Source organism: Mauremys reevesii, linkage group 2 (genome assembly GCF_016161935.1).
Source record: "Mauremys reevesii isolate NIE-2019 linkage group 2, ASM1616193v1, whole genome shotgun sequence".
Taxonomy (NCBI): domain Eukaryota; kingdom Metazoa; phylum Chordata; order Testudines; family Geoemydidae; genus Mauremys; species Mauremys reevesii.
In genome coordinates this window covers 144357563-144385105 of record NC_052624.1, presented here as the reverse complement: position 1 = coordinate 144385105, position 27543 = coordinate 144357563, and the positions used below count along the sequence as shown (strand labels likewise).

The following is a 27543-nucleotide window of genomic DNA, read 5'->3' as shown; positions in this document are numbered from 1 at the left end:
TTTGGCGGCACTAGAAGGACTTGCTGCTGAAGACCTGCCGAAAACTCTCGTGGGGGCCCCTGAAAACTCTCTTGGGGGCCTGGGGCAAATTGCCCCACTTGCCTGCCCCCCTCTGGGCGGCCCTGCCTGTGTGTGGGCCAAAACACCTCTCTCTTTCCCCCAGTGAGTAGGCTGGGCCTTGCAGTGGAGGAAAGAGCCTGATTATCTGAATGTACAGGAGACAGCTGAGTTAGGTGGGTTCATAATGCTGATATTAGGAAGGTTAGACATGTGCTTTGCACACCACTGGACTTTAGTCCAGTAACTACAGGGTTAATTTATAATGGCAGTGTGTGCATGTGACCTACTGTGTTTCTCTCTTTGGGTGATAAAAGGGGACACATTGTTGCAACTGATGTTCTAGCCTGCAGCTGTGCTTAGTCCGGAAGAAAAGCTATGGGGAAGGGGAAATGGGGTCTGACACTGGACCAGAATGTGCTGTTTGCTCTTCTAAAAGGCTTTGAGAGATTTTGTTTCTATGTTTTAATCCAGACGAGCCCTTGGATGTTCACAGTTTTCCAAAACATGCGCTGTCTGGGGCAGGAATTTTCCAGGCTTGGGGGGTTTGCTTGAAGGAAATTATTGGTTTTTTTAAATTATTTTATTTTGGAAAATTTGAGCAAAAGCCCTTTGAGTCACTGGAGGTGGGGAAAATATCCAGCCGTATTCAGGGCAAAGTCGGCTGAGGTTTGACTTCAGGGCCGTCCTGGGGACTGTGGCCTTGTCTTGGGTTGGAGACCAAATATTTTTGGTTTAGTGACTGAGGTACGAATGGTTGAAAATCACACGCTGAGCTTGAGCAGTAGATATTAAGTCTCAAGGGCTGGGATCCTGCAAGCGGATCTGTGTGGACGAAGCCCTGGTGAGGCTCAGACCCTGCTTGTCTGGGTCTGTTTGCAGGATCTGTGCACAGCTAGCGAAGATTGCCCTGGAGAGGCTGTGTGGCCTAGGGGATATAGCACTGGATAGAGACTCAGGAGACTGGGTTCTATGGCCAGTTCTCCCACTAGCCTGTTAGATGCTTGGGGAAGCCACTTCCCTAAGTTTGGATTCCTCTCCTGGGGCTGTACCCAGGGAGGGAAGTGACTGTGTGAGGGGAAAGTGTGCCTCAGTTTCTCCCATTCTTTGCAAAGCAATGAAGAGTGCAGGTTAGGAGTATTAACATTATTGTTGGTTGAAGGGACGTCTGAAAGCAATGGATTTTTTTCCTCTTAAAAAACCTAGGAAATTCAATCCAAAGAACTTTGTTAGTGCAGCACTAAATTCGCAGAGATCAGAGCAAAAAAATACATGCAGAATTGATGATTACCTGTTCTGTTCATTCCCTCTGAAGCACTTGGCATTGGCCACTGTCGGAAGACAGGATACTGGGCTAGATGGACCTTTGGTCTGACTCAGTCTGGCTGTTCTTATGTTCAGAACTTAAGACTCCCATGGCACTGCCACCTCAGCCCCGGGGCTCACACCTGAATTCTCTGTTCCTCTCTTTGGGATCAAATGTGCAGCATAACATAGGTGCTGAGCTGATGCTACTAGTGGGACCTTAAACTTGAGTACTTTCTATCTTACTCTATTAATTGCACTGCAGTGGTGCCTAGGAGTGCCAGTCACGGACCAGGACCCCAGAGTGCCAGGTGTTGGACAAACCTAGAACAACAAGTCCCTGACCCAAAGAGCTGGGATTCTAGCTGGGCAGCCAGCACATTGCAGCCGGGGGATGGCAGGTTGAACTTAATAAAAGTGAAGTCTTTGTTAAGGTGCCTGGTGGGTGTAGGCAGAGCTCAGAGGGGTGTCTGGAAGCCTGGTGGGTGCTTGGAGTTGGAGATTGGGGACATCCTGTCAGTTAGGGACGGGGTTCAGCACCGTTCACTGGGGCTGGGTCATTAGTTAAGGATCAGCTGGTCAGGGGAAGGGGGCATGGGGCTCAGTGCTGGAGATGTAACAATCCTTGCTGTAGTTTTCCTGTCACAAGCAGAGCACCTGTGAACACCCCTCCCCCAGCTCCCCTCTCAGGCCTCCCCCTAGCCCTGCAGCTCATGCGGGGGGATGTGCAGCTCCCGCCCCTGCAGCCCCTTTGCATCCTGCCCCTGTTCCTGCAGCTGAGCTCATGCGCTCCCCTCCCCCATTGAGAGCACCAGCCAAGCAGCGTGCCATTGAGGGCCCAGCCAGCAGCCCCCTTCCCCCTCCCTCCAGACAGGCCTCCTCTGTCTGCTCAGCCAGGCACCGCCCATATGGGGAGAGGATGCCCCTGCCCCTAGCCGGTGGAGGGGCAGCAGGCAGACAGGTCCCTGCTGAGGCAGGATCCCAGGCTCCCCACGGGGCTCGGGGGCCCCTGACTGGGGTGTGGGGTGCTCTGGCCACAGGCCTGTCTCCGACACACAAGGGAAGCGGGCGGTGGCAGGGAGCCAGGGTTTACTGTTTCCCCTGCTCTGGTGCTCCATTGCTGAAAGGTGGAGGCTGCTGGGCAGAGAGGGGGCTTCAGTTATTGTCCCAGCCCCAGGCCTGCTTCCCTTCCCCCCCCAGCACCAGGCACAAAGAGGGAGGGCAGCCTTTGCCCCGCCTTCCCACCCCCCTGCGGCCGGATTCCCGCGCTGCCGGCTCCCTGCCAGGAGGCCTTGGCTCCACTGTGTTTGCAAACAGGATCCAGGAGCTGGTCGGGGCTGTTCCAGCCGGAGACACTTTCCTTCCTCACTGTGCGTGGGATGGCATGCTGCTGCATGCGGGGACGTTGGGCAAGGGACGTTTCAGGGCGCCCCACAGCCAGTGCTCCTGCCCTGCTCCCCACAGTGACCCTTGCTGGGAGAGGCTGGGGCTGGAGTAGCTGGGAGCTCCCCTCACAGCCAGTGCCCTGCCCCACCCCCACAGCGCCCCCTGCTGGGAGAGGGTGGGGCTGGAGTAGTTGGGAGCTCCCCCCACAGCACCCCCTGCTGGGGGAGACAAGGGATGGAGTAGCCAGGAGCTCAACCCACAGCCAGTGCTGCTGCCCTGCTCCCGACAAAGCCCCCTGCTGGGAGAGGGCGTTTCCTAAAGAGACCTTCTCCCCCTGCCTGCTGTGCCCGGGGCGTAGTGGCCCCTGAGCCAGGCGGCGGGTGCTGTGGGTTTGCTCTGGTTGCGTCATGCCACCGGCTGTGAGCTGTGGGCCAGGGAGAGTTAACCCTGCAGAACTAGGCCAGCCCTCCAGCCCGCGCATGCCAGGACCTTGTTTTGCCAGATATGGGCAGGACGCCAAGTTCCTGCTGGCTGCGCTGTGAAGCTAATGTAGTTGGCGCTGCCGAGCCAATGTGACCACTTCCCCTCAGGAGAGCCCCCGCACGTCATTGGGGGGGCAAGAGAGGAGTTCTGGGGGCCCAGTACAAGGGGATGGGTGAGACCAGGGGGCCGGCCTAAGGCGGTTGAACTGAGTTGAAGAGTTCACCTTATCTGACCCGACCAAAGGTCTGGGACGCAAACACTGTGCAAGACGCCAGGGTCCGCCCCTGCCCGGCCTTGGGAAGTGGTGGGGAGGCTGTGGGGTGCCAGGGATGGACCAGGAGGAGGGCAGGTGCGGCCTGGGACTCAGGACTCCAAGGTGCCGTTCCCGGCTGAGCTCCAGCCTCCCTGGGTGACAGCTCCCTCCCCACGGCCCTCTGCCACCCAGGGATAAAGATACCGTCCTTGCCTGATCATGCTCATGAGATGCCATGGGGCTGCGTGGGAGCCTCCATTGACATGGAGAGGGAGTGCAGCGAGATGGAGAAACATGGCCAGTGGGAGGGGGCTTCAGCAGGCAGAGCAGACGTGGGTGAGCGCATCGGCTCTGTGCCTAGCCTTGCCCTGCTCTCTCCCCAGCGCTGTCTGAGTCACAGCCCCTGCCACCACGGCCCAGTGTCCAGTACTGCCCTGTGGGTCTCCTAGGGGCAGCATGGGGCCACCCCATGGACCCCCAAGGAGGTGGCACAGCATTAGCACCTTGGGGAAAGGGTTACTCAGGCCAAAACGGGCAAAGCCCTGGCACCTCAGCCACTGGGCAGAGGGGCATCACTGTGTGTCAGGGAATGTGGGGGTGCAGAGGGGTTGGGGGCTATGTGAGCAATCGTGGGGGGACAGGTTGTGGCGGTGGGCAGATTGTGCAGCAGTGGGCGTATTTGCGGTGTCCATGGGGGTTGTGTGTCTGCGGGGGTGTCTGCGGGATTGCATCTGAGTGGGCTGCATGCGCAGAGGACATTTATTTGTGGGCAGGGCTCATGCGTGCGAGGACGAGTGTGTGTGCTTGCAGGGGGTTGGGGGTGTGGGATGGGGGGTGCTTTTATGTGGTGGTTTGTCTGTGCAGGGGGCTGGGGAGGGAGATATGGGGGAATGATGAATTAAGAGCATGCATGTCGCTGAATTGGAAATGACCCGTTGACCCCTGCACTTGCCTCCATGCCCACCCCGAGCCCTGGGATGAGTGCCCTCCTGGAGCCAGGCCTGGGTGCTCTGGCAGGGCCTGATTCCCTCCTCCAAACTGTGGGGGTCTGCTAAGTCTTGCCCTTGGTTACAAGCAACTGCTGCTTTCTGAACCCACCGCCTGCTCTAGGCACCCATTGGCCCTCGGCTGTGCAGGGATACCGGCTGGGCGGCTGTTTTTCCATTAAACGTTTTTGTGTTGGTGGGAATGGATCAGTGTCACCGACGCTTGCTCCAGGGGGCAGGGGGCTGGCAGGGGAGGCTCCTCAGATTTAGGATGGCCTTTCTTGGGGCATGGGGGGAGGAAGGAAACAGAGAGAGCCCCAGGAGAGCAAAGCGCCCACGTGGTTAGGGTGCTTGGTGGAGAAGGGGGAGGCTGACATCTGTTGCCAGGTGGGCAGGCATTCATGTTCCCTCCCTTCCCCTGCTGAGTTTGGAGGAGGGATTTGAATGTGAGTCTCCTCTCCTCCTCTTCCCCTCCCTCCCCTCCCCCTCCCCACGCTCACCACCAGTGCTCTAATCCTGGCCTGCTGGGGAAGGAGAGGGCATGGCCTCTCGCTCTCTGTTTTCTCATTACAATGTTGAAAGGTCTCCATTGTGTTCTGACATGGAACAGGAATAATTTTCACAGGGAAAACCATCCCCAGTGCAGGTCTAGCGGGGAGCTCCCCCGCCCCCAGCCAGAGCTGCTGCCCCATTCCCTACAGTGCCCCCTGCTGGAAGAGGTCTCCTCACACAGCACTTTGCCACGCTCCCCACAGCTGGTGCTGCTGGGAGAGGCCAGGGCTGCAGTAGCTGGGCGCTCCCGCCCCGCTCCCCGTAGTGCCCCCTGCCGGGGCTGGAGTAGCTGGAGCTCCCCATGCAGTGCCCCATGCCAGGAGAGCCTGCCTAGAGAGCTAACACTCCATGTGGCTGCTGCCTCCTTGTCGCGTTAATGCCTTGGCGCTCTGTCCATCCCTCCCCAGTCCGGCTGGAGCCACCCAGCAGCCGTCGCTGTTCCCGAAGACCCAGCACGCAGCCCGCTCGCCTGCCTGCAGCCAATGAACTCCATGAACCCAATGAAACCATCCCTCCCGCCCACGCCGCATGGGTGAGTGTTTCTGTTCATCGGACCGTCTGTCTGTCCCTCGCACACCTTGGAATTTGGGGGTGGGCTTTCCAGGGAGATGTTTGGGGAACTGGGGCCCTCCCTCACCCCTTCTGCTGGCTGGGATGGGGGGAGCAACAGAGCTCCCCATGCACAGCTCCAGCATTACCCACCACGTGGCACCAGAGGAGGGGGTGATGTGTCTTGTATCAGCTCTACACAAACCTCGCTGATAACCACCTTGTGTTGCCTCCTGCCCTGTCCCTGCTCCCCTACATAGACTCAGCGCCTCCTCCCCCGTCATGGATCCCCCCAACTTAGCACCTCCTGCTTGGCAACAGATACCACCCCAGCTCTTTCCAACACTTATAGATAAACTCATAGACCATCATGATCATCTGGTCTGCCCTCCTGCACATGGCAGGCCACAGAATCTCATCCACCCACTCCTGTAACAGACCCCTCACCTCTGGCTGAGTGACTGAAGTCCCCAAATCTTGATTTAAAGGCCCCAAATTACAGAGACTCCACCATTTCCACTAGTTTAAACCTGCAAGTGACCCAGGCCCCATGCTGCTGAGGAAGGCAACCCCCCCCCACCCCCCGGGGCTCTGCCAGTCTGACCCAGAGGAAAATTCCTTCCTGATCCCAAATCTGGAGATCAGTTGGACCCTGAGCATGTGGGCAGGACCCACTAGGCAGACACCTGGGAAAGGATTCTCTGTAGTAACTCAGAGCCCTCCCCATCTAGTGTCCCATCACTGGCTGTTGGGGGTATTTGCTGCTAGCAGTTGCAGATCGGCTCCAGGCCATTGTAGGCAGCCCCATCACACCATCCCCTCCATACATTTATCAAGCTCAGTCTTGAAGCCAGTTCAGTTTTTTGCCCCCACTCCTCCCCTTGGATGGCTGTTTCAGAACTTCACTCCTCTGATGCTTAGAAACCTTCACCTAATTTGAAGCCCTAACTTGTTTCTGGCCAGTTTATATCCATTGGTTCTTGTGTCCACACTGGTGTTTACCTTAAATAACTTCCCTTTTCCCCCCTCCTCCCCATCCACTGGAGCCCCCTTCCCGGCCATGGATGCCTCCAGCCCTGGCCACGTGTGTCTGTCCAGTTGCACCACCGCCCCCACCAACCTCCCAAAGGGATTTTTAATGGCCTTGTTTTCTTTCTAGTGATGGTTCATTTGCATATGAGTCAGTTCCTTGGCAACAGAGCACCAATCAGCCTGCAGGATCTCTCTCCGTGGTAACCACCGTGTGGGGCGTCAGCAACAACACGTCCCAGAGCCAGGTACCCGCGGCCATCTCCCCAGGTCACGGGGACGCAGCTGGGGGTCCCTTGGGCGTGGCAAGGGCAAGGTCTAGAGAGCTGCCCAGAGCTGCGGTGTTTTTGGGAGCGCCTAAAACATTGCCAAGGGGAAAGCGTCCCTGAGACCTGTCCTGGGACCCATACCCACCTCCTGCCCCTCTGCCAATCCCTTCTCCCCACCCTTTGTCGCTGCCACACCAGCCCCCCACATATGTCCCATCCCAGCTCCCTTCCTCCCTCCAACCCCAGCCCCACACACCACCCCCACTCCATTAGCTCCCCACAAACACCGCCCCTTGCTAACTCTGTGCCCACACGTGTTCCTCCACCAGCCCCCCTCACCCCTCCACCTCCTTCTTTCCTTCCCCCACTCCAGGCACGCTGCTGGGGCTTGGGCTGCAGCCCCTTGGCTAAGGGGTTGTGGTGAGGGGCTCCCGGGGCTGGGTGCTGCCTCTCTCACCCCCTCACACCACTTCTTTCGGGATCTGTCCTGTGCAGGTTTTTGGAAACCCCATGGGCCCTGGGGGAAACGCCTCTGGAAACCCCATGATGCCCGGCATGGCTGGCAGCGGCTCTGGAATGAACTCGCCTCAGTTTATGGGACAGCAGCCTTTCCCGGAGGGGGCCACCGGCAAGGGCTACGTGCAGCAGGGGATGTACGGCCGTAGCACGTACCCCGGGGGGCCGGGCTTCACCACTAGGTAAGTGGGGGGCTTGGCATGGCTTGGATGGTGTCATGCCCAGTCTCTGTGTGGTGGGAGTGCTCTCCTGAGCACAATGGCTTCTCAGGGTCATGGGCAGCCCTGGTGTGATGGGAGAATGGAGCTATTCTCTCTAATAAGCCCTCAAACACCCCATGCCCACACAAACTGCGGTGCTGTGCTCCCCCTGCTGGCCAGATAAGGAGCCATCCTCATCCTCCCACCATCATTGATGGCACTGGGGAGCCCAGTCTTGGGATGGGATGGAGGCTCCTTCAGGGAGATGGAGTTGGGGGGGAAAACGCCATTACGGCCTTCAATGCAGGGAGTCCCACAGCCCTTTGCAGGAACGGCCCTGTGACTTCTCCCCCTTTTTCTAGTTACGCAGGCAGCCCCAATGGCCCCGGCGGCATGGGCCTCCCTTCGCACACGGGCCGGCCCCCAGCTGACTTCACCCAGGCAGCTGCTGCAGCCGCTGTGGCCGCAGCAGCTGCCACAGCCACGGCTACGGCCACAGCCACGGTGGCCGCCCTGCAGGAAAAACAGAGTCAGGAGCTGAGCCAGTACGGAGCGGTAAGAGAGGTGCTCCCTCGGCCTGCCAGCTGCTAGCAGGCCGGGGACACTAGGCTGTAGTATTAAATGGAGGTGTCGGCATAACTCTGGGGTGGGTACGGGCTGGGGATGGTGCACAGGTGCCTCAGTGTTGACAGAAGCAGTGTTGGCATTCTGGGGGCCCGGCGGTGCTAGGCTGTGCTGGGTGCCCCAGCGGAGAAGCAGGGTGTTGGGGTTGGTGGGAACCCCAGCACTAATAGATGTGTAGGAGGGGAGATGGGTGCTCTGGCAGTGGTAGGTATGTGTGGGGTGGGGTAGGTGATGTCCATGGGGTGGGGTGTCAGTGATGGGAGTTGGGTGCTGGGTGCATGTGTGTGTGGGGGGGTGAGTGCTGAGTGCTGAGTCTATGTGGGGGTTCAGTGATGGGGTTGGGGCATGGGGGGTCAGTAATGGGTACATCGAGGGGTCAGTGATGGGGTTGGATGTTGGCGGGTCAGTGATGGGTGCATGGGGGGTCAGTGATGGGTTTTGGTTGTGGGGGTTCAGTGATGTGGTTATATGTGGGTGGGGTCAGTGATGGGTGTATTTGGGGGGGTCAGTGATGGGTGCGTGGGGGGGGTCAGTGATGGGGTTGGGTGTGGTAGGTGCTGGGTGTATGTGGGGGGTCAGTGATAGGGTTGGAGGTGTGTGTGGCTTTGCGTGGGGGAGTCAGTGATGGGGTTGGATGTGGGGGATCAGTGATGGATGCAAGGGGGGGTTGGTGATGGGGTCGGTGTGGGGGGATCAGAGAAGTGTGCGTGGGGGGTCAGTGATGGCATTGGCAGTGTGTGGGGGTGTCAGTGATGGGATTGGTTGTGGAGGGGTTCAGTGATAGGTGCTGAGTGTATGTGGGGATTCCGTGATGGGGTTGGGTGTGGTAGGGTCAGTGATGTGTGCGTGGTGGGGTCAGGGATGGCATTGGCAGTGTGTGGGGGGTCAGTGATGCATTGGGTGTGCGGGGGTTCAATGATGGGTGCTGAGTGTAGAGGGAGTCAGTGATGGGTGTATGTGGGGGGGGTCAGTGATGTGGTTTGTTGTGGGGGTTCAGTGATGGGTGCATGCAGGGGTCCGTGAGGGGTGCGGGGGGAGTCAGTGATGGGGTTATATGTGGTTGGGGACAGTGATGGGTGCATGGGGGGTCAGTGACGAGTGTATGTGGGGGGGTCAGTGATGAGGTTGGGGTTGTTTGGGGGGTTCCGTCATGGGATGCATGGCGGGGGTCAGTGATGGGGTTGGGTTTGGTGGGGTTCAGTGATGGGTGCTGGGTGTGGAGGGGATCAATGATGGGTGTGTGGAGGGTCAGTGATGGAGTTGGGGGGGTTCAGTGATGGATGCGTGGGGGGTTCAGTGATGGGTGTACATGGGGGGTCAGTGATGGGATTGGATGGGGGTTCAGTGATGAGTGCATGGCGGGGATCAGTGATGGGGTTGGGTTTGGTGGGGTTCAGTGTTGGGTTCTGGGTATGGAGGGGGTCAGTGATGTGTGTTTGTGGGGGGTCAGTGATGGGATTGGATGTGGGGGTCAGTGATGGGTGCGTGGTGTTAGCCGAGGTTCTTTCAACGCAAAGCTCTTGGTAACTTTTACCCTGTGCGAGGTGGTGTCAGGAAATAAATCGGTGACCGATAGATGGCTGGCACAAACAGGACAACACAAGGGTGCTTTCACTTAAAGCTAAACTTTACTTAGTCTCAAGCACTTACACACATTCACAACAGGTTAGTAAAACACCCCCAACCCTCGATAATTACTGGAGCTGAGTGTGGCTCTCGAATGGCACAGCAGCAGCCTTCTGGTGGGGACCGCAAGATGTGTCCAGAGGGAGAGTCCCTGAAGAGCCCCTCCTGAGGAGTCCAACTACCTCAAACTTTTTCCCCTTATTTATACATTACTAATACAATGACATGTCACTTAAAGAAAACTTATTAAGCAAGCAGTTTCAAAGGTCAAGCAAGAGGTTTCCTTCTGATCATCCATTAACCAGTTGTGTTTTTTTCCAGAGTTTGCACGCCTTGAGGCCCTGACAGACACATTCCTGAGGGCACATATAGACAAGCTTCCTATTTTTCTAAAATGCATATATCAGCAATTTCAACACAATTCTTATCAGGAAGGATGCGGGGTCAAGCTGCCCTTTCTGTGGCACCCCAAACCCCTTCCCCTCCTGCCTTGGTTATGTTATGGCTGCTGCATGGCCATTTTACGGCCTGCTGACTTGGCTGCTTTTAGCAGTAAGCAATAGTGATCCGGGCACTTTTACTGAGTTTGCCAAAATCTCCCCTACAGTGAGGGGTCAGTGATGGGGTTATATGTGGGTGGTGTCAATGATGGGATTCGGTGTGGGTGGGTTCAGTGATGGGTGCTGAGAGTGTATGGGGGGTTCCGTGATGGGATGTGTGTGGGCGGGGGGGTTCAACGATGGGTGCTGGGTGTATGTGGGGATCAGTGATGGGGTTGGTGGTGTGTTTGGGGGTTTAATATAGAGATATGCCTATCTCCTAGAACTGGAAGGGACCTTGAAAGGTCATCAAGTCCAGCCCCCTGCCTTCACTAGCAGGACCAAGTACTGATTTTGCCCCAGATTCCTAAGTGATGGGTGGGGAGGGGTCAGTGATGGGTATATGTGGGGGGGGTCAGTGTTGGGGTTGGATGTGGGGGTGTTCAGTGCTGGGTGCATGTGAGGGGTCAGTGATGGGGGTGGGGTGTGTGGGGGTTCAGTGATGGGTGTATGTGGGGGGTCGGTGATGGGGTTGGGGTATGGGGGGGTTCAGTGCTGGGTGTATGTGGGGATCAGTGATGGGGTTGGCGGTGTGGAGGGGGTCAGTGATGGGTGTATGTGGGGTGTCAGTGATGGGGTTGGAGGTGGGGTTCAGTGATGGGTGCTGGGTGTGGCGGGGTCAGTGATGTGGCTGGATTGCGGGGGCCAGTGATTGGGTGCGGGGAGGTGTTTCAGTGATGGGTGCTGGATGTGCGGGGGTCAGTGATGGGTGTCGGGGGGTCAGTGATGGGGTTTGGTGCTGGACACCTCAGCAGTGCTGAGTCCTAGGGTGTGAACCAGGAATTGTTGCAGTGCCCCATGTGCTTTGTTTCCTTTCCGAGTGGTTCTGATCTCTCTACTTATTTCTCCAGATGGGGGCCGGGCAGCCATTTAACAGCCAGTTCCTGCCTCACTCGGGCCCCCGTGGACCTGCTGTGCCAGCTGGGATGAACCCTGCCAGCATGGGGGGCGTGATGGGCCCTTCAGCAATGTCTCCCATGAGCATGAACCCCGCCAGGGCCCCTGGCATGACCCCCTTGTATGGAGGACAGAGGCTGCCCCAGCATGGGTACCCCGGGCCCCCACAGAGCCAGCAGATCCCCCGGCAGGGGGTCAAGAGGGCGTATTCCAGTGACGTGAGTACGAAGCAGGGATGAGGCCGACATGACCAGTGGGCAGGGGATTTGTGTCCCATTGCAATTAAACAGCCCAGAGTGACCCCTAATGCTGGGACCCAGCCTGCTGCTGCCCAAGGAGGGGGTCCTGGGCCTGGGGAGGCTGGGAGCCCTGCAGCTCTGGAACCTCTTCTGTCCCCTCAGGAGAGACCTGATGCCCAGCTTTAACCCTGAGCTTGCCAAAAGTGATAAGCCGAGAGTTCCCCGGGGCTAGAGGAGAGGGAGCTACTGCAGGCCCCACAAACTCCAGCCCCCAGGGTGGGGGCATGCAATGGTGCTCTGGGAGGCAGAATTTTCAGCGAGGCTCCTAGCTCTCAGCTTCAAGCCTGACTGGGGTGACTCAGCCCGGGTGAACGGAGATTACTGGGCGTGGCTCTTCTGGAGTCTTGCTCAGCACTGCTGGGCAGTGAGCGATGCATCACCTCTGTGCTGGCCTCCACCCCAGCGGTGGCTGCATGGGGGGGTTCCGCTCTTCCTGGTTTCAGGGCTGTGATGCCATCTTCTCTCTCCCTCTCAGGGTTACCCTGGGCAGCAGTACATTCAGGGGGCCCAGTACCCCACCCAAGCTGCCCAGTATGCCCCCAGCGCACCCCAGCCATCTGCCCCGTCCCCCTCATACCCTGGCCACAGGATGCCCATGCAGCAAGGAATGGGCCAGTACCTCTCCGCCTCTGGCTCTGCTGGACCATACTACAAGGTATGTAACTGTCAGGGTAACGCTGCAGAGACTATATGGGGGGAGGGTGTTGGGGGGCATTGTACGGGGTAGGATAAGGCAGCCTCCACTGGGGGGAGCACATTGTCTTAAAGTTGCCCCTCACCTCCAATTGCTCCAGTGCCCCCTGCTCCAGGAGCTTCTGTGGAGTTAACCCTCTGTCTCCCGCAGCTGAACCCCATTGTAGAGAGGGCCCAATGGGCTTTTCTGGAGTCAGCCAGCAAGGCAGAATTGGGAAAAGAACCCAAGAGTCCTGGTTCCCAGGCTCAAGCTTTAGCCCCAAGACCATCCTCTCCCGCACCCCATGACTCCTGCCTGTACCCCTGACCCATCTTGCTGCCTACACCCTGAGATGAGGCCCCCCCAGGATGGGGTGAGGAGGCCAGTCCATGATGGACAGTCTAGCGGGTCTGGGGTGGGCTGAAATCTGAGGACTGGGATGCTCCTCTAAAGTTGTGCCTTGGGGTCATCTTCTTCCCAGCCAACTGACCAGTTCAATGGGCAGAATGCCAGCTTCACCAGCTACAGCCAGGCCTCCATGAATGGGGTGAGTCACCACACCGAGGGCCAGCCCTGGCACCTCCCTGCTCTGGGACCTAAGGGGCAGCCAGGCCTGCTCTGCGCCCAGTACTGCCCCTTGCTCCTGTGTCCACTCTGCCTCCCCTGGTACTGCCCCATTACTGCACCTGCTCTGCACCCTAACCCCAGTACTGCTTCCCAGTACTATGCCCGCTGTGCCCCCGAGGTCCTACCACCCTAGTATGGTGTCCTCTCTGCCCCTATGGTGCTACCTGCCAGTCCTGCATCCCCTCTGTCCCCCAGCATTGTCTTCCCAGTACTGTGTCCGCTCTGCTTTTCCCGGTGCTACACCCGCTCTGCCCGCCAGTACTGCACCTGCTCTGCAGCTTCCCGCCAGTCCTGTCCCCTGGCACTACACCCACTCTGCCTCCCAGGTGCTTCCACCCAGTGCTGCCCGAGGGGCGTGCTTGTTCCAACCCCAAGTCCCCTGGCTCATCTGGCAGGTTGCTCATGGGCATGCCAAGTAAATTCTAGAGGCACCGGTAGCTCTCCCTGCGCTCCAGGGGTCTCCCAGCCTCCCTCTTTCCTTGGCATCTCTGCCCAGAGGAGCAGGCCCCCTACCTCTACCTCCCTCCCGCTTCCCCCATATCTCCTGTTCCCCTCCTAGTCCCTAAGGGGACGCGCCCCCTGTGCTAAAGGTCAGGTTCCCCCCAAGGCGGCCGGGTGGGGCTTGATCTGACGGCCACGCTGTGTTTGTCTCCCTGCAGCCTGGCCGGTCTATGCCTGGCTACCCCAGCTCCCCGCTGCCCGGGAACCCCACACCCCCCATGACGCCCGGAAGCACCATCCCGCCATACATGTCCCCAGGGCAGGACGTCAAGTCTCCCTTCCTGACAGACATCAAGCCCAGCATCAGCTCCCTGCACCCGTCGCCTTCAGGTGAGTCCTATCTGCAGGTCTTTGGGATCCAGCCTGGGCGCCGGAAGCAGAGGAGCGCCTTCCCCACCAGCTGGGCCACCCGGGCCCATCACCCGTGGGTGCTGCAGAGAGCATGGGGGTGGGGGGATGAATCCAGAGCAGGGGGAAACGCGGCAGCTCCTGGGCTGAAGACGCTGGCTGCTCCGCGGCTCGCTAGATGTGGGCATGGTGGCTCCCGGCCCACAGGGCAAGGGGGAACAGTGCAGGGGTCTCTCTCTCTGACCCAGGATGGAATTTGGGGGGCACGGCCCCTAAAGGGGCCAGATGGAATGTTGAGGGACTGGGGGTTCCATGGCAGTTGGGGAGGTGGAATCAGGTCGGGGGAGGAGCTAGCAGAGGGGGAGGGGCATCCGGGGCTCCACCCAAAGAGGGGAGGACAGGACGCTGGCCCCCCGATCATGTTTGGGAGGGGAGGAAGGGGCAGGGGGCTCCAGGCCGGCCCCATGGCCTGGCGCTCCCTGCAGCTGGTGCCCGTGGTGCTGCGGGTGCGGTGCCTGCCGGTGCCCAGGGCCCTGCTCCGCTGGCCCACCCCCAGCCTGAGCCCCCCTCCCGCCACCGCAGGCAACCCGTGCGAGGAGCTGCGCCTGACCTTCCCCGTGCGGGACGGGGTGGTCCTGGAGCCCTTCCGCCTCCAGCACAACCTGGCCGTCAGCAACCACGTCTTCCAGCTCCGGGACTCTGTCTACAAGACGCTGATGCTGAGGTGAGGCCTCCCCCCGGGCTCCGCTCGCAGCCCCCCTCACCTCTAGCGCCGGCAGGGTCCCCCCCCATCCCACTGGGGTCATCGCAGAGCCGTAACAAGGGCGAGGCGAGGGAGGCACTTGCCTCAGGCGTGCAAAGCAGAGGGGCGCAGCTCTACCCCCCAAGCGCGGCGGAGAAAAAAAAACAAAAACACGATCGGCAGCGCTTCAGCAGCAGCTCTACTGCCATTGCTTCTTCGGCGGCAATTCGGCGGCGGGTCCCTCTTGGAGGGAAGGACCTGCCCCTGAATTGCCACCACCGCTTCATTCATTCTTCGGCAGCAATTCGGCGGCGGGTCCTTCCCTCTGAGAGGGACTGAGGGACCCGCCGCCGAATTGCCGCCGAAGATCCTGGAGCCGGCCCTTGCCTCGGCTGCAAAAATTCCTTGTTACGGCTCTGGGTCATCGTCTCACTGGCCTGGCTGCTCTCACGCCTGCTGGTGGAGATGCAGGCTGGCCCAGCATCGGGGCAGTCCTGGCACCAGGATGGTGCCTGGCCCTCCTGGCTGTGCAGCAGCTTTGGCATCCCCCTAGGGGCAGGCCTCCCCACAGCTGTGTCTGCTCCTTCACCCACCCCGCAGTCCAACCATCACCCTCTCGTCCCTCCACCCCAAGGCACTGCCCTCTGGCCCCTTCGTAGCTAGGATCCTCACCGCTGAGTCACAGCCCGATCCTATCTGCCTTCTCTCTAGCAATGGAGAGAACCTGGCCGATGCCCTGGCCCTGGAGCTACCCTAAGTCCCTGTTCCACAGGCTCCTAGCCTATCTCCCTCTACACCCCCCTTGGCCTGTCCAAAGAACTCCCTGGGGTCACTCAGCTAGCTTTCCTCCTGCCCAAGGCCTGACCTGGAGCTCCAGTTCAAATGCTACCACCACGAGGACCGACAGATGAACACTAACTGGCCGGCCTCAGTCCAGGTCAGCGTCAATGCTACGCCCCTGACTATCGAGCGGGGAGACAACAAGACTTCTCACAAGCCCCTCTACCTGAAGCAGGTGTGCCAGCCCGGGAGGAACACCATCCAGATAACGGTCACCGCCTGCTGCTGTGTAAGTGACCTTCACTCCCCTGCCTGCCCAGATCCGAGTACATGCACGGACTGACAAGCTCGCAGACCCTGCCAGACGCACACAAGCGTGTGTGTGTGTGTATGTGTGTGCACACATGCTTGTTGTAAAGATACATCACACCGTGGGCCCAGTCCTGCTCATTTGGCACTGGTGCGACTGCTGCTAGAATCCTGCGTCCAGTTCTGGTGCCCACAATTCAGGAGGGGTGTTGATAAATTAGAGAGAGGGCAGAGAAGAGCCACAAGAATGATTAAAGGATTAGAAAACCTGCCTTCTAGTGAGAGACTCACGGAGCTCAGTCTGTTTAGCTCAACAACAACAAAAAGGCTAACAAGTGACTTCATCACAGTCTGTCAGTACCTACGTGGGGAACAAATATTTAATAATGGGCTCCTCAGTCTAGCAGTGAAAGGTCTGACTGGCTGGAAGTTGAAGCTAGACAAATTCAGACTGGAAATAAGGTGTAAATTTTTACCAGTGAGAGTAATTAACCAATGGAACAATTTCCCAAGGCTCGTGGTGGATTCTCCATCACTGACATTTTTTAAATTAAGGTTGGATGTTTTGCTAAAAGATCTGCTCTGGTCTTTATCGCCTGGTTCCATTTTTGATTTTTCATCAAAGAAACAAATGCTGAATGTTTCCATTTGACAGTGCTGCTGCCACACCTCATAGGAGTTGTAGTTCATTTTCCTCTTATCCACATTCTACTCGAAGGGCCAGATTCCCGAGCCAGACTCGCTTTCCCATGATGCACCACAACCAGGGACTCCCATGATACCACCACCTGCTTTCATCAGGAGGAGAAACTGAAGTCCAGCCCATAGAGAATGAGAGCATGAGGCACCTGAACTACAACTCCTGTGAGGCACCACAGCAGTATTGCCCAATTGAAATATTTTAGTTTTCATTTTTTTGACGAAAACCCAAGATTTTTCATGGGAATAAAAACCCATTTCCTGACTACGGCCAGTCAGAGGCCAGACGCCACACACCATCTCTGCCAGGCCAGGAGATGTGGGCATGGCCTCCCAAGGGCACCTGTATCTCACAGCATCCACATGCTCCATCCAGCAGCATCCCAGAGGGGCACCCATACCTTTGCCTATTGGAGACAGTGTGGTCTACTGGTTAGAGCAGAGCAGTGAGATCCAGGAGTCCTGAGCTGGAGCCCAGGCGTTAGTAGGGAGGGTGGAGTAATGGTTAGAGATGGGGATGGGAACTCACTCCTTAGTTCTGTTCCTAGCTCTGGGAAGGAGTGTGGCCTAAGCCATGTGCACACTAAACTTACCTTCCAGGCTTGCTTAGTTAACGCATGTTGAGCTCCACCATTTAAAGGCACCAGAGAAGGGCAAAAGATTATTAATGGTTGGGATGGTTCCCAATTGGTTCCTTACTCCCAGCATGCACCACCCCCCAACAGAAAATCTAGCCCTGACTAACCAAGTTCAGCTAGACCAGCAGCATGGCAGCCCCATCAGGTGGAGATACAGTGCATCCTGGGGTAGGTGGATTGACCTCTGGGGCAGGTATTCCAGAAGTCACAGCCTGGATTCTGGGAGGGAGGGGAAGAACCAGAACTGGATTTCTGTGTTCCCTGGAGCAGACTATGAGAGAGAACCTAAATTCACAGCTTATTCAACCAGAAGGGACCGCTCGGATTATTTAGGCTGACCTCTGGCATAACACAGGCCATAGGACTGCCGTGAATTAATTCATGTTTGAACTAGAGCAGATCTTTTAGCAGAACAGCCAATCGTGATTGAAACCTTGCCGGTGACGGAAAATTCATCCCAGCCCTTGGTCGGATGTTCCAATGGCATATTACAGTTAAAAAACACAAAACCAAAAAAACCCCAACACCATAAAAAAACCCCACACCTCGTGTGAAAAGAACATTAAGGTTGCAAAGTCAAGAACTCAAAAGCTAGGAAATTCCTCAATGTAGGTTGCCTGTGCACTTTGCTTATACCAGAGGGCAACCCCTTGTCACATTTTTAACCCCTGCCCCAAAGTGTGGGGGTGCTAGAGCTTCTCAGCGAAATGCTCGCAAGAGTTTTTTCACCATGGGCAAAACGAGGTGTTATTCCCTAGTCTTGGTCTTGGAAACAGCTGAGCCCTTTTCTCTGAAACTTGCCCAGAAAATGCAGCCTGAAGCAGACTCTCGGTGTGGAAAAGTTCAGCCTGAGCAGTTAACATTTGGAAAAGTTATAAATAGCTAAAAAAGATGCCTGAGAATGGGAAGTGTCGAGCAACCTTAATCCTAGGTGGCACTACTGCTGCCATCCATAATGTCCGCCTGGAAGGGGCTTTGAGTTCAGCCTCTGGGTAGCTGGGAAAGCTCTGCTCAGCCTTTGGGGATCAGATGCAGGGTGGCCCTGACCACATATACTGGACACAGTCTATAGCCATGTCATTAGAAGTGTGGGTGGCCATTTAAAAGGGCCAGGGACTCCAGACACACTAGAAGGCTCGACGAGACAGTTCAGTGGAGCCTGTTAGCTGGGATTCTTGTGCAGAGCCCTGAGGATCTACTGGTGCAATCGATAGATGTGGATATGGAAGCCTGGAGGCACTGGGGGAGAGGCATGGCAACGCTGGTCTGATTTGTGCACACGCACAAATGCTCACCCTCTCCTGGCCCAGCTAATCTCTCTCTCCTCCTCTTTGCAGTCTCACCTCTTTGTCCTGCAGCTGGTGCACCGGCCCTCCGTTCGGTCAGTGCTGCAAGGGTTAATAAAGAAGCGCCTGCTACCAGCTGAGCACTGCATCACCAAAAGTGAGTGTCCCCGTTGGGCTGCAAGATGGTTCCTTTGACGTGTCATCAGCTTGGAGGCCTTAGCCCTGCGGGCAGTGCTCCTGGTGGAGCTGCTGTAGATGGGAGCTGGAAGGAGGAACTCCGAGCAGCACTGGGTTCTGACTTTGTGGGCTTATAGTTAGAGAAAGGGACTGGGAGTCAGGACTCCTGGGTTCTCACCTTGGGCATGCCCCTGCCCTTCTCTGTGCCTCAGTTTCCCCAGCTGTTAAATGGAGATAATGATACTGAGCTGCCACACAGTCAGTTAGTGACTAAGGAGCTTGGAGAGCCTCGGGTGAAAGGCAAAGAGGAGGGCAAGGAGTTAGTAATTAGGGCACCAGTCAGTGCTCCCCCGTCCAAGCCCAGCTGGTGTGTTCCTAAGGGCTCTCCCCTCCTGCTGGCTCAGGTGCCCATCGCAGTGGGCTAGTGCAGTTCATACACATCTGGGCGCCTGACTCTTGACATTCCAATTCCTTGTGCCAGGGGTGACGTGCATGCCTTTGAGCACCAGGGGGCACCCTAGTGGTGACCAGCACTTACACCCCCCCAGCCTGAGTTGCCACTAGCTGACCCATAAGGGTGGCAAGGCCTGGTCCCAGCACTGCCTGTTAACTCTGCACAAGCCCCCCCACTCTAGCTAGCCCCCCACTGGTCTCCCCTCCCAGCCCTGCCATGTGAAGCAAGTCTCCCTAAGGGGTTGGAGTGAGGGGCTGTGCAGCTTCCCGGCAGGCTGGCTCCCCAGGCCTGGAACTTCCCTCCGCCTGAGCCCAGCTCCTCAGGAAGTGACAGTGCTGTTCTCAATGGCCTTTCCCTCTCAATATCTAGTAAAGCGAAACTTCAGCAGCGGGACGATCCCAGGGACTCCGGGTCCCAATGGGGAGGACGGCGTGGAGCAGACAGCTATCAAGGTGTCGCTGAAGTGTCCCATCACCTTCCGGAGAATCCAGCTCCCTGCCCGAGGGCATGACTGCAGGCACATACAGGTGAGACACCCCCCCCCCACTCCCCGCAACCCGCACACTGGCTGTGCTCCCCGCCAGGCGTCTGGGCTCAGGCACATGCTGAGAGGTCCAGAAATAAAGGGCTGTGACTAGTGGAAAAGGGACAGAGTGGCAGTGAGATCTCTCAGGCGGCAGAAGAGTCTTTCTGGGGAAGGGGTGGGAGACCCCTCACTGGGGACATTGTAAGGCTAGGCGGCTAGCCCAGTGCCTGGGCTGTCTCTCTCCCTGCCACCTGGAGGCAGCACTTTGCTGCCTTCTCCTCCCCACCCCCAGGGTGACTGCTTGTCTCACTTTCTCTCCCTGCTCAGTGCTTCGACTTGGAGTCCTACCTGCAGCTGAACTGCGAGAGGGGAACGTGGCGGTGTCCTGTTTGCAAGTGAGTGGTCGTGCTCTGTGGAGTGGGCAGCCCAGACTGACCTCCCCCACTCTCCACCCCCTCACACACTGGCTGAACTGCTGTCACGGGGCAGGGGAGAGCGGCACCAGTGTAGCAGAGTCTAGTGCTCAGAGCAGGGGGCTGAGAAGCTGGAGAACTGGGTCCTACCCGCAACTCTGCCGCTGGGTGACCTGAGACTTGCCCTCACTGTGCTTCAGTTTCCCTCTCTGTATAAAGGGGAAAAAGATACCAACCCACCTTTGTACAGTGCTTTATGACCCACTCTCAGGGCCCAGGGGGTTTGTGGGGGTAGGGGAGCAGCACTAGGTTCCTCTGGCTGTGGATGCTGTTTTGGATTTGAGTCCCCAGCTCCTACGAGGAGCTGAATGGTGTGACTGGGTTCCATTCTCAGACCCCTCCCTTGTCTTGTCCTCAGTAAAACAGCCCTGCTGGAAGGACTAGAGGTGGATCAGTACATGCTGGGGATCCTGATCTACATTCAGAAGTAAGTGCCCTGCTTGAGTTCCCGCACTATGTTGCACTGTTGTGTTTCCCTCTCGCCACCAGAGGGCAGATGTGTGCCAGAGAGAGAGAGAGAGCTGGTGGAGTTAGTGTCTGTCTGGGGGCACAACCTGCCCCCCAAAAGCCAGGCTGATTATAAGATTTGCTCTGGAGAGCCCTGACCTGCCCCCTGCCCTTCCCCCTGCCCCCCCTGCACCCAGGCGAGGGCAGATGGTGGAGAGGCTGAAGGGGGAATCCCTGTGTGTGGTGGGCGGACGTCCGGGCAGCACATGACTTGGGTGGGGTCAGTAGGGGCTCCTGGGGAATGGACAGCTCTGGGTGGGAGCACAAGGGATGGGAGAGCTGTGCCTTGGAGGACAGAGCACCTTGCAGTGCTCTCTAGAGACCCCTGCTTAGTGGGCGGGGGGAACAATACATTTTCCCGGGGGACCCCAGAACAAGACTGAGCTGAGTGCTGGGCTGTGCCTGTCCCCTGGGCCCAGTGCAGGGTTCAGGCAGTGGCTCGGTGTGTCCAGCTAAAAGTCCCATCTTAGCAGCCTCAGCAGAGAGAGCTGGACACCCCTCCCCTTCCACCACCAGAGGGGTCCCTCCAGCACAGCATGGGGCAGACTGGGGGGAAGGCTGCACCTTGACAGAGGGCTCCAGTCTCTGCAGCTCTTGAGCTGGCCCCTCCCCATGACTAACAGGACAGACCAGCACTAGAGGCTGGGAAGGCTTGGCCCTGCCTGCAGCCGCCCCTTGTACAGAGCCCCCTGCCGGCCCTGCTCCCACACCCCATCTTTCCACAGCCCTTGTCATGCCAGCCCTGCTCTGCTGACTCCTCTGCCCAGCTAAACCTAGGGACTTCAGGGAATAGGTCCGGCCCACCCCCAGGAAGGGAGAGGCCGGCTCCAGAGCAGGGGCTAGTGCAGCTCCCAGCACAGTCGACAGGGTCTCTGGGGGGCTTTGCCAGGATGCAGGCCCCCATGCTCCTTCCTCACCCATCTTGGAAAGCTGCCACGCCCAGGGCTGCTGCGGCAATAGCCCGGTTGCCCCAGGCTGGCTGATGTCAGGGGCCCTGGCAGTCCCCGCAGGTGTGTGAGCTCTGCCCGCCCTGACCTGCCCCTCTGTGCCCACCCAGCTCCGACTATGAGGAGATCACCATCGACCCCACATGCAGCTGGAAGCCAGTACCCATCAAGCCCGACATCCACATCAAGGAGGAGCAGGACGGCCCTGTGCTGAAACGCTGCCGGACCATGAGCCCCACTCACATGGTGATGCCTAATGTCATGGAGATGATCGCTGCCCTGGGCCCCGGCTCCTCACCATTCACGCCCCTGCAGCCCCCGCCCACCAGCGGCAGTGCCAGTGACTACAGCAGCCAGAGTGAGTGACTGGGAGAGTGAGGGGGGTGGGGGGCTGGGCCTCTGAGCTGGGAGGAAGGGGAGAGGGTCTCAGGTCGGGGAGGGGGACAGGCAAGGGGGCAGGGAATGGGGCCTTCAGGTAGGGGGGCAGGCAAGGGAGCAGGGAATGGGGCCTTTGGGTGGAGGGATGGGCTAGGCATCAGGAACGGGGGCCTCTGACCAGAGGGAAGGGACAAAGAAGGGGTCTCCACTGGCTTCCTTTTGGGGGAGCAGGCAGGGCAGGGTGGCCAAGAGGACCCTGCTGCTGGATGAAGTGCAGGGAGGTGCCCTGGTGCTGAGTGTGCCCAGCACCTCGTGATGGGATTCCCAGGTAACTGCCCCTGGGTGTCCTTCCTCAGCGTGCCCCGCCCCACCCTGGCACACCTGGTTCTGCTCTGACAGGGTTTCCTTTTGCAGGTTCCAGCTTTTCCGGCCCCGGCAATTTCCCAGACTCGTTCCCTCCCACAAACCCCGGCACCCCGACGTTAAACGAATTCACTCCAGGGCCTCCCCCCATCTCCTACCAATCGGACATTCCCAGCAGCCTCCTGACACCCGAAAAGCCACCGGCTCCCTCCATCACCGGACAGGTCAGCTGGGCTTCCCTGGAGGGGGCAGGGGCTGTGTGTGTGTGGGAGGGGGGTGCTCTCCCTGTGGCTGGGGTGACCCCAGCCCTGTCTGTGGGAGCTGTTCCTCCCAGGCCCTTGAGCAGTGGAGCTGGCAGGACGCTGCGCTTCCTCACTACTGTTTGTGCCAGATCACAGCTGGTTCACTGGATGTGCCCAGGCTGCTTGGCAGCATGTTGCCTTGCCTAACAGCATCCTGTCCTTTGATTGGTTGGTTTCTGAAGCGGGCGTGGTTATGTGCCCTCTGGTGCAGGAGAGCCAGAACCAGGGCCCAATCTCCAGAAGTTGGTGAGTGAGAGAGCACCTCGCTTCACCGCAGCCCGCACCCCACAGGGGGCAGCGTGGCAGGCTCTTCGGGAAGGTGGGAATGCAGGGGCACCATTCTGCCTGTTCACATCAGCTGTAAAATATCAGGCTCCATGAGGGCCACGGGTGGTTGTGAGGGGAGTGTGGGACAGGGTGCATGGCAGTGGCATGTTTGTGGGGGTGTTAAGGGGGCAGGCGTGTATGCTGGGTGTCCGTATGGCCCTGGGTGTGACGCTGGGGCCCTGCTTCAGGCCTGGCCACTCCACACCTCAGAGAATGGTTTCTCATCGCCAGATTTTCTTCCTCTCTCTCAGATGCCGCCATCTGGCAGGATGGATCCATCCCACAACCCTGTGCAGCAGGGGCTTCATAACCCCAACCTCAGCAGCCAGTCGGGACAGCCGCTCCATCATCGGAACCCTCCCCCTCCGCAGTCCCGGCAGCCCATTGGGCAGGCGGGATCCGGGGGTCCAGCGCATGCAGGGGATCTTGCCTTTAACCCTGGGCCTGGGATGGTGGGGCAGCCAGGCATGCCGGGAGCTGGGGAAGGGCCAGAGCCTTCCCTCGATGTAAGTAACCTGACTCCTCCTGAGTATGCCCTGCCCAGCTCTGGGACTAGTGTGTGGGGCTGCACTGCCCCCCGCACTGAGTCTTCTGTCTCTAAGCAGGGCAGGGGAAGCCCTGAGGCACCAATCTGCACTAGTTGCAGGGACCTTCCGGACTGAGGCCCAGTTCTGTGATTAGCCAACAGTGCCTGGGCCCATTGCTGGCTGAGCCCACTGGCCCCCGGCTCCCATGCTCACTGGGGATGGGGTCTGAGAAACTTGTGTGCCAAAGAGCCCAGCTCAGTGCCCCCTGCTATCGGAGTGAAAATCCCCACATGCTCAGGGCCTTTGCCCCAGGGCAGGAGGGCTGCAGGGATGTGTGCTCTTCAAAGTTCCCCCGCGCCACTTAAGGCAAGTCAGTTTCAGAGCCAGCAGTATGTGAGGCGGCAATGCAGCCAGCCTCATGGCCGACCCCCTTGGACTGCCCTAGCTCGATGGATCTGCCCCCACCTTGCAACAGGGCAGCTGGAGGTGTGAGACTCTGAGCTACGCCCTCCGGGAATGCAGTCGAGTGCCTTCGCCACACAGCCCCCGCGGAGGGTATGGTTTGTTCCCCACGTGGTCTGGCTCCCACCGGCTTCCCAGAAGGCTTCCTGGCTGCAGGACTTATGGCCTCAGGCTGGGGAGGAGTAATCCCCACCACCCTCTTGCCTGGGGTGCAGATGGTCTTGGGTGGGGAATGGGGCTTGATCCCCATCCCATCCCCCTGTGGGCAGTAGGTCAGGGGTTTGAGCTCCACTCGGCTGGTGCCCTGCGTTAGAGGGGCGGGGAAAGAGGAAGCATGCCCTTAGCCAGTGCGTCCTCATGCTGTTCCCTTTGTGCATCCCCTTCGTATGTCTGCTCAGAGACCCTCCGGGCATTGGCGAGGCTGCCACCCCATGGGCGCAGTACTGTCTCAGGCCTCCAGCAAGGGCTAGTCCCACTCTGCCCAGCCAGCTGAACCCAGAACCATCTGCAGCAGCTGGAATTTCCTGTTGCCTTCCCCCGCCACACAGGTGTCTCATTAGTGCACTCTCAGCAGCACTGTGGGGCTCGGCTCTTGGCTTCTGCCTTCCCCGGATGTGTCATCGCTCCAGAGATCTGTGCCCCAGCAGGGACCCGGTTCTCCCCAGCCCTGCAGCACCACATGCCATTGTTCACACTCGCTCTGAGCTCGCTCTGAACCAGGAGCCCCGGGGCTTGGGAGTCTCTCTGGCCAGGGAGGGACTGCCAAAAACATCAGCTGCTGGATCTAGCTGAGGATCAAGTTGCCCCCTCTCTGCTGGGAGCTGGCATTGTTTTCCCAGGGGGCTGTGACTGGACATGGGGATCGTGGTGTTAGTGGGGAAGGTCCCAGCACTGGGGGAATATGCTGCCCCCACCCTCTGGCTCCTGATCTCCCTGCAGGAGAATTTGCAGCTGCTGGCTATTTTGGGGGCTGACATAAAAAGGTAATCTTTCCACATGGCTTCTGTGGGGCAAGGACTTGGAGGCTGCAGCCCCCCTTCCCAGCCCATCCCCCTCTGCTCCATGGGTGCTCAGCTAGCAGTTACTCCTGCTGGGTTTTCAAAACCAGGCCAAAGAAATCCATTGAACTGCCATGCCCAGAGCAAACTGGGCAACACTGGCTTACCACAGCTCTCTGGGCAGCCTTGGGCCCTCGCACCAGCTGTCGCCTGACATGCCCGTCCTGAGTAGTGTTTTAACAGAGGGCTGGATGGGCAGCTCCCAAATTCTGGAGCCTAGTGGTGTGCCTGATCAGAAGCTGATCTTTCCATGTGGGAATGCAAGGGTGGAATGCAAGGGTGGAGAGGGGATAGCCCGGAGCTTGGCATTATGGACAGGAAAGTTCACCTGTGATTAGGGGTCTGTTCTGGAGCCGAGGCTGGAGTCAGGGCTCCTAGATGCTGCTTGCAGCAGGGAGAAGGCCGTGCACTGAGGGGTTGGTTCTGGGGGCTGGAGTCAGGGCTCCTGGGTTCTTTTCTGGCTGTGCCATTTACTTTCTCCTCTTGTCCAGAGCAGCGCCCTCGGCTCTGGCTTTTCCCCAGGGGGCTGGGTGGGTTGTTGCTGGCTATGGGCCGCCTGCGTGGCGTTCTCTGGGCCCAGGGTGCCCTAGTAATTTCGTTCTGTTTCTTGCCCTTAGCTTCTTCCCGAACTGACAAACCCCGATGAGCTGCTCTCCTACCTGGGCCCACCAGATCTCCCCAACAACAGCAACGACGACCTGCTCTCCTTGTTTGAGAACAACTGAAGCCGTCCCCGGTAGAACGCAGCAACCAGGCCCAAAGGCCCTCCATGCCCTCGTCCTTGCCTCCGCCCTGAGGCACCTCCACACTCATCCATCCCACAGCTTCCCAGACACGCGCCTCTCCTCTGCACTGGGCAAGGACCAGGGCTGAGGCAGCCCAGGACTTTGGCCTGAACAATAATCCCCTTGTCTGAACTCTCAGAACCTGCCCCACAAAAAGGACCCTGGAGCAGCTGGCTCTGGGAATCCTTCCTGCGCAACGGAGATGGCCCTCTCAGACCATTCCTGGAGCCTCCGGGACGCAGACGCACTCGGGCTATGCTAACGTGCCAGGTCACCAACATGCTGGGTGTACTGGCCTCATTGATCGACCCTGGAGGTGTCCTACAAACCACAGCTGGAGAAGAACAAAGCAGAGCAACTTCTTGGAATGGGGCTGGTGGCACCCAGCCTCCCCCGGCTTCCTCAGCTGGCTCTAGGATGCTCAGCTCTGCCTGGGCGCATGGAGGTTCAGGATGGAGACTGGCGCCAATGTGTACATTGCCGCACAGCCTAAGGCCATTGGGGACACGTGCTGAAGGAAAGCAGAGAGCCATGGAGCCCAGTATGAGGTTCACTCCCAGGGTCTGGCGAAGCAGACACAGCATTGCCCTTGAAGGCCTCCAGAAGCCATCTTCACCCATCCCAGCTCCTAGATGGGCACAGCACCGAGTTGGCTTCAGGCCCCCCCCCAGTGCTCATGTGCTCTGGCTCCCTGCCATCTCTAGGAGTGTCAGAACATCACAGGAGCATGCTTGGAGATCCACCTCCGCTACCTGCTCAGCGGGGTTGGGCCAATGATGAATTGCAGTGGAAGAGAGGGGGGGTCTGGAAAGCCTCTTCCATTCCCTTCCCCAGGACTGCAGCAGCAGCAGCAGCAAAGGAACCTGGCTCCGTCAGAAAGACCAGGCAGTTCCCCAAACACGCCCTGACAGACTGACTCCATCTGGTGATGGGTCATCTACAAGCACAACGATGTACATAGTTTAGAAACACTAAAGGAAACAAACCCAATATATTTAAAGGCAAGTGGGTCGCTCTGGTGTCTAGTTCTGGGGTCCCCCAGCCCCGGGGCAAGAGTCCTCTGTATAAATGTGCATATGCTCCCTAGTTTGTAATATAGACCATTCCATGTGGGACCACCCGCGCCACCAGAGACTGCTGCTTCAGCCAGAGCGGGACCCTTCCCTCACATTCGAAACGTCTGTCCCACCCAAGCCAGGTCTGGCTGCCGAGGATGGGAACACGCCCAGCCAGCCCCGGAAATCAAAGCGAAGAGTCAGTCCAAAATGCTGTGGTTTTGGAACCTGCCGCCCCACCTCTCCACCCCCAGTCAGCGCCCCTCTCCAACCAAGGCTGAATTCAGTGTGGTGGAGAAGGGGTCCCAAAGGTGGCCTGACGGGGAAATCCAAACCATTGTCCCTGGCCGGATTTCTTAGGCCGGAGTCCTGTGTCTGAGTGCTGATGACTGTTTAGTTTTGTGTATCCCGTTTCATTATCGCTATATATTAAAGGATTTCTTTTTGGTGGGGCTCACTGAATCACCTATGTGCTGTTGGTCTGAAGTGGTGAACATGTATTACAAGATCAGGATGGGAGCAGGTTGAGGGATGAGAAGGCTCCAGACATCTCTGATCGGTAAGTGGCTTTAACATGGAACACCAGAAAGAGAAAGAAATAGGTGTAGAGGAGGGCAGGTTCCAAATCTCTCCCCTCACCCTGGCCCTCTGCTAAGAACATGCAGAGTCCAGTTTACACATAGCCCTGCTAGCAGATGCCAGAAACGTGGGCTAATTTAGTGCTGAAGCAGTCATGGGAGATGCTAAGTGGAACGGCATCCCAAGTTGTAGTGATCCTGATTGATTTGGGTCAAACTGAAATCTGGTGGGATGGGAAGTCAGTGCAGTGGGGCCAGTCCAGACTGGAGAACTGGATGGGGAGGAGATGGTCGCTGGGGTGTTACACAGCAGTGATGTCTGCAATGCCAATGAAGGACAACCTGATCCTGAGGGGTTTACCAGGGAAATTCCTTGAATATTTTTTGTCAA

At 58.3% G+C, this 27543-nt stretch overlaps 1 protein-coding gene across 5 annotated transcripts in view; it reads left to right on the top strand.

The window, feature by feature from the left end:
- Positions 1 to 27036, top strand: part of ZMIZ2 (zinc finger MIZ-type containing 2) — a 48485-nt gene extending 21449 nt beyond the window's left edge. For 2 of the 5 annotated variants that reach the window (XM_039524989.1, XM_039524990.1), the window contains exons 2-19: positions 5430 to 5554; positions 6731 to 6848; positions 7365 to 7567; positions 7948 to 8140; positions 11286 to 11549; positions 12106 to 12285; positions 12785 to 12850; positions 13590 to 13761; positions 14362 to 14503; positions 15380 to 15590; positions 18285 to 18390; positions 19234 to 19391; positions 19718 to 19785; positions 20222 to 20290; positions 21428 to 21675; positions 22110 to 22282; positions 22939 to 23193; positions 25352 to 25490. In XM_039524989.1, coding sequence (XP_039380923.1) covers positions 5505 to 5554; positions 6731 to 6848; positions 7365 to 7567; positions 7948 to 8140; positions 11286 to 11549; positions 12106 to 12285; positions 12785 to 12850; positions 13590 to 13761; positions 14362 to 14503; positions 15380 to 15590; positions 18285 to 18390; positions 19234 to 19391; positions 19718 to 19785; positions 20222 to 20290; positions 21428 to 21675; positions 22110 to 22282; positions 22939 to 23193; positions 25352 to 25459 — 2784 coding nt within the window. In that variant the 5' untranslated portion in view covers positions 5430 to 5504 and the 3' untranslated portion in view covers positions 25460 to 25490. Of the gene's footprint in view, positions 1 to 5429; positions 5555 to 6730; positions 6849 to 7364; positions 7568 to 7947; positions 8141 to 11285; positions 11550 to 12105; positions 12286 to 12784; positions 12851 to 13589; positions 13762 to 14361; positions 14504 to 15379; positions 15591 to 18284; positions 18391 to 19233; positions 19392 to 19717; positions 19786 to 20221; positions 20291 to 21427; positions 21676 to 22109; positions 22283 to 22938; positions 23194 to 25351 lie in introns of those variants that run through there. The other 3 variants (XM_039524987.1, XM_039524986.1, XM_039524988.1) reach the window with 3 other exon arrangements.
- The last annotated feature ends 507 nt before the right edge of the window (positions 27037 to 27543 follow it).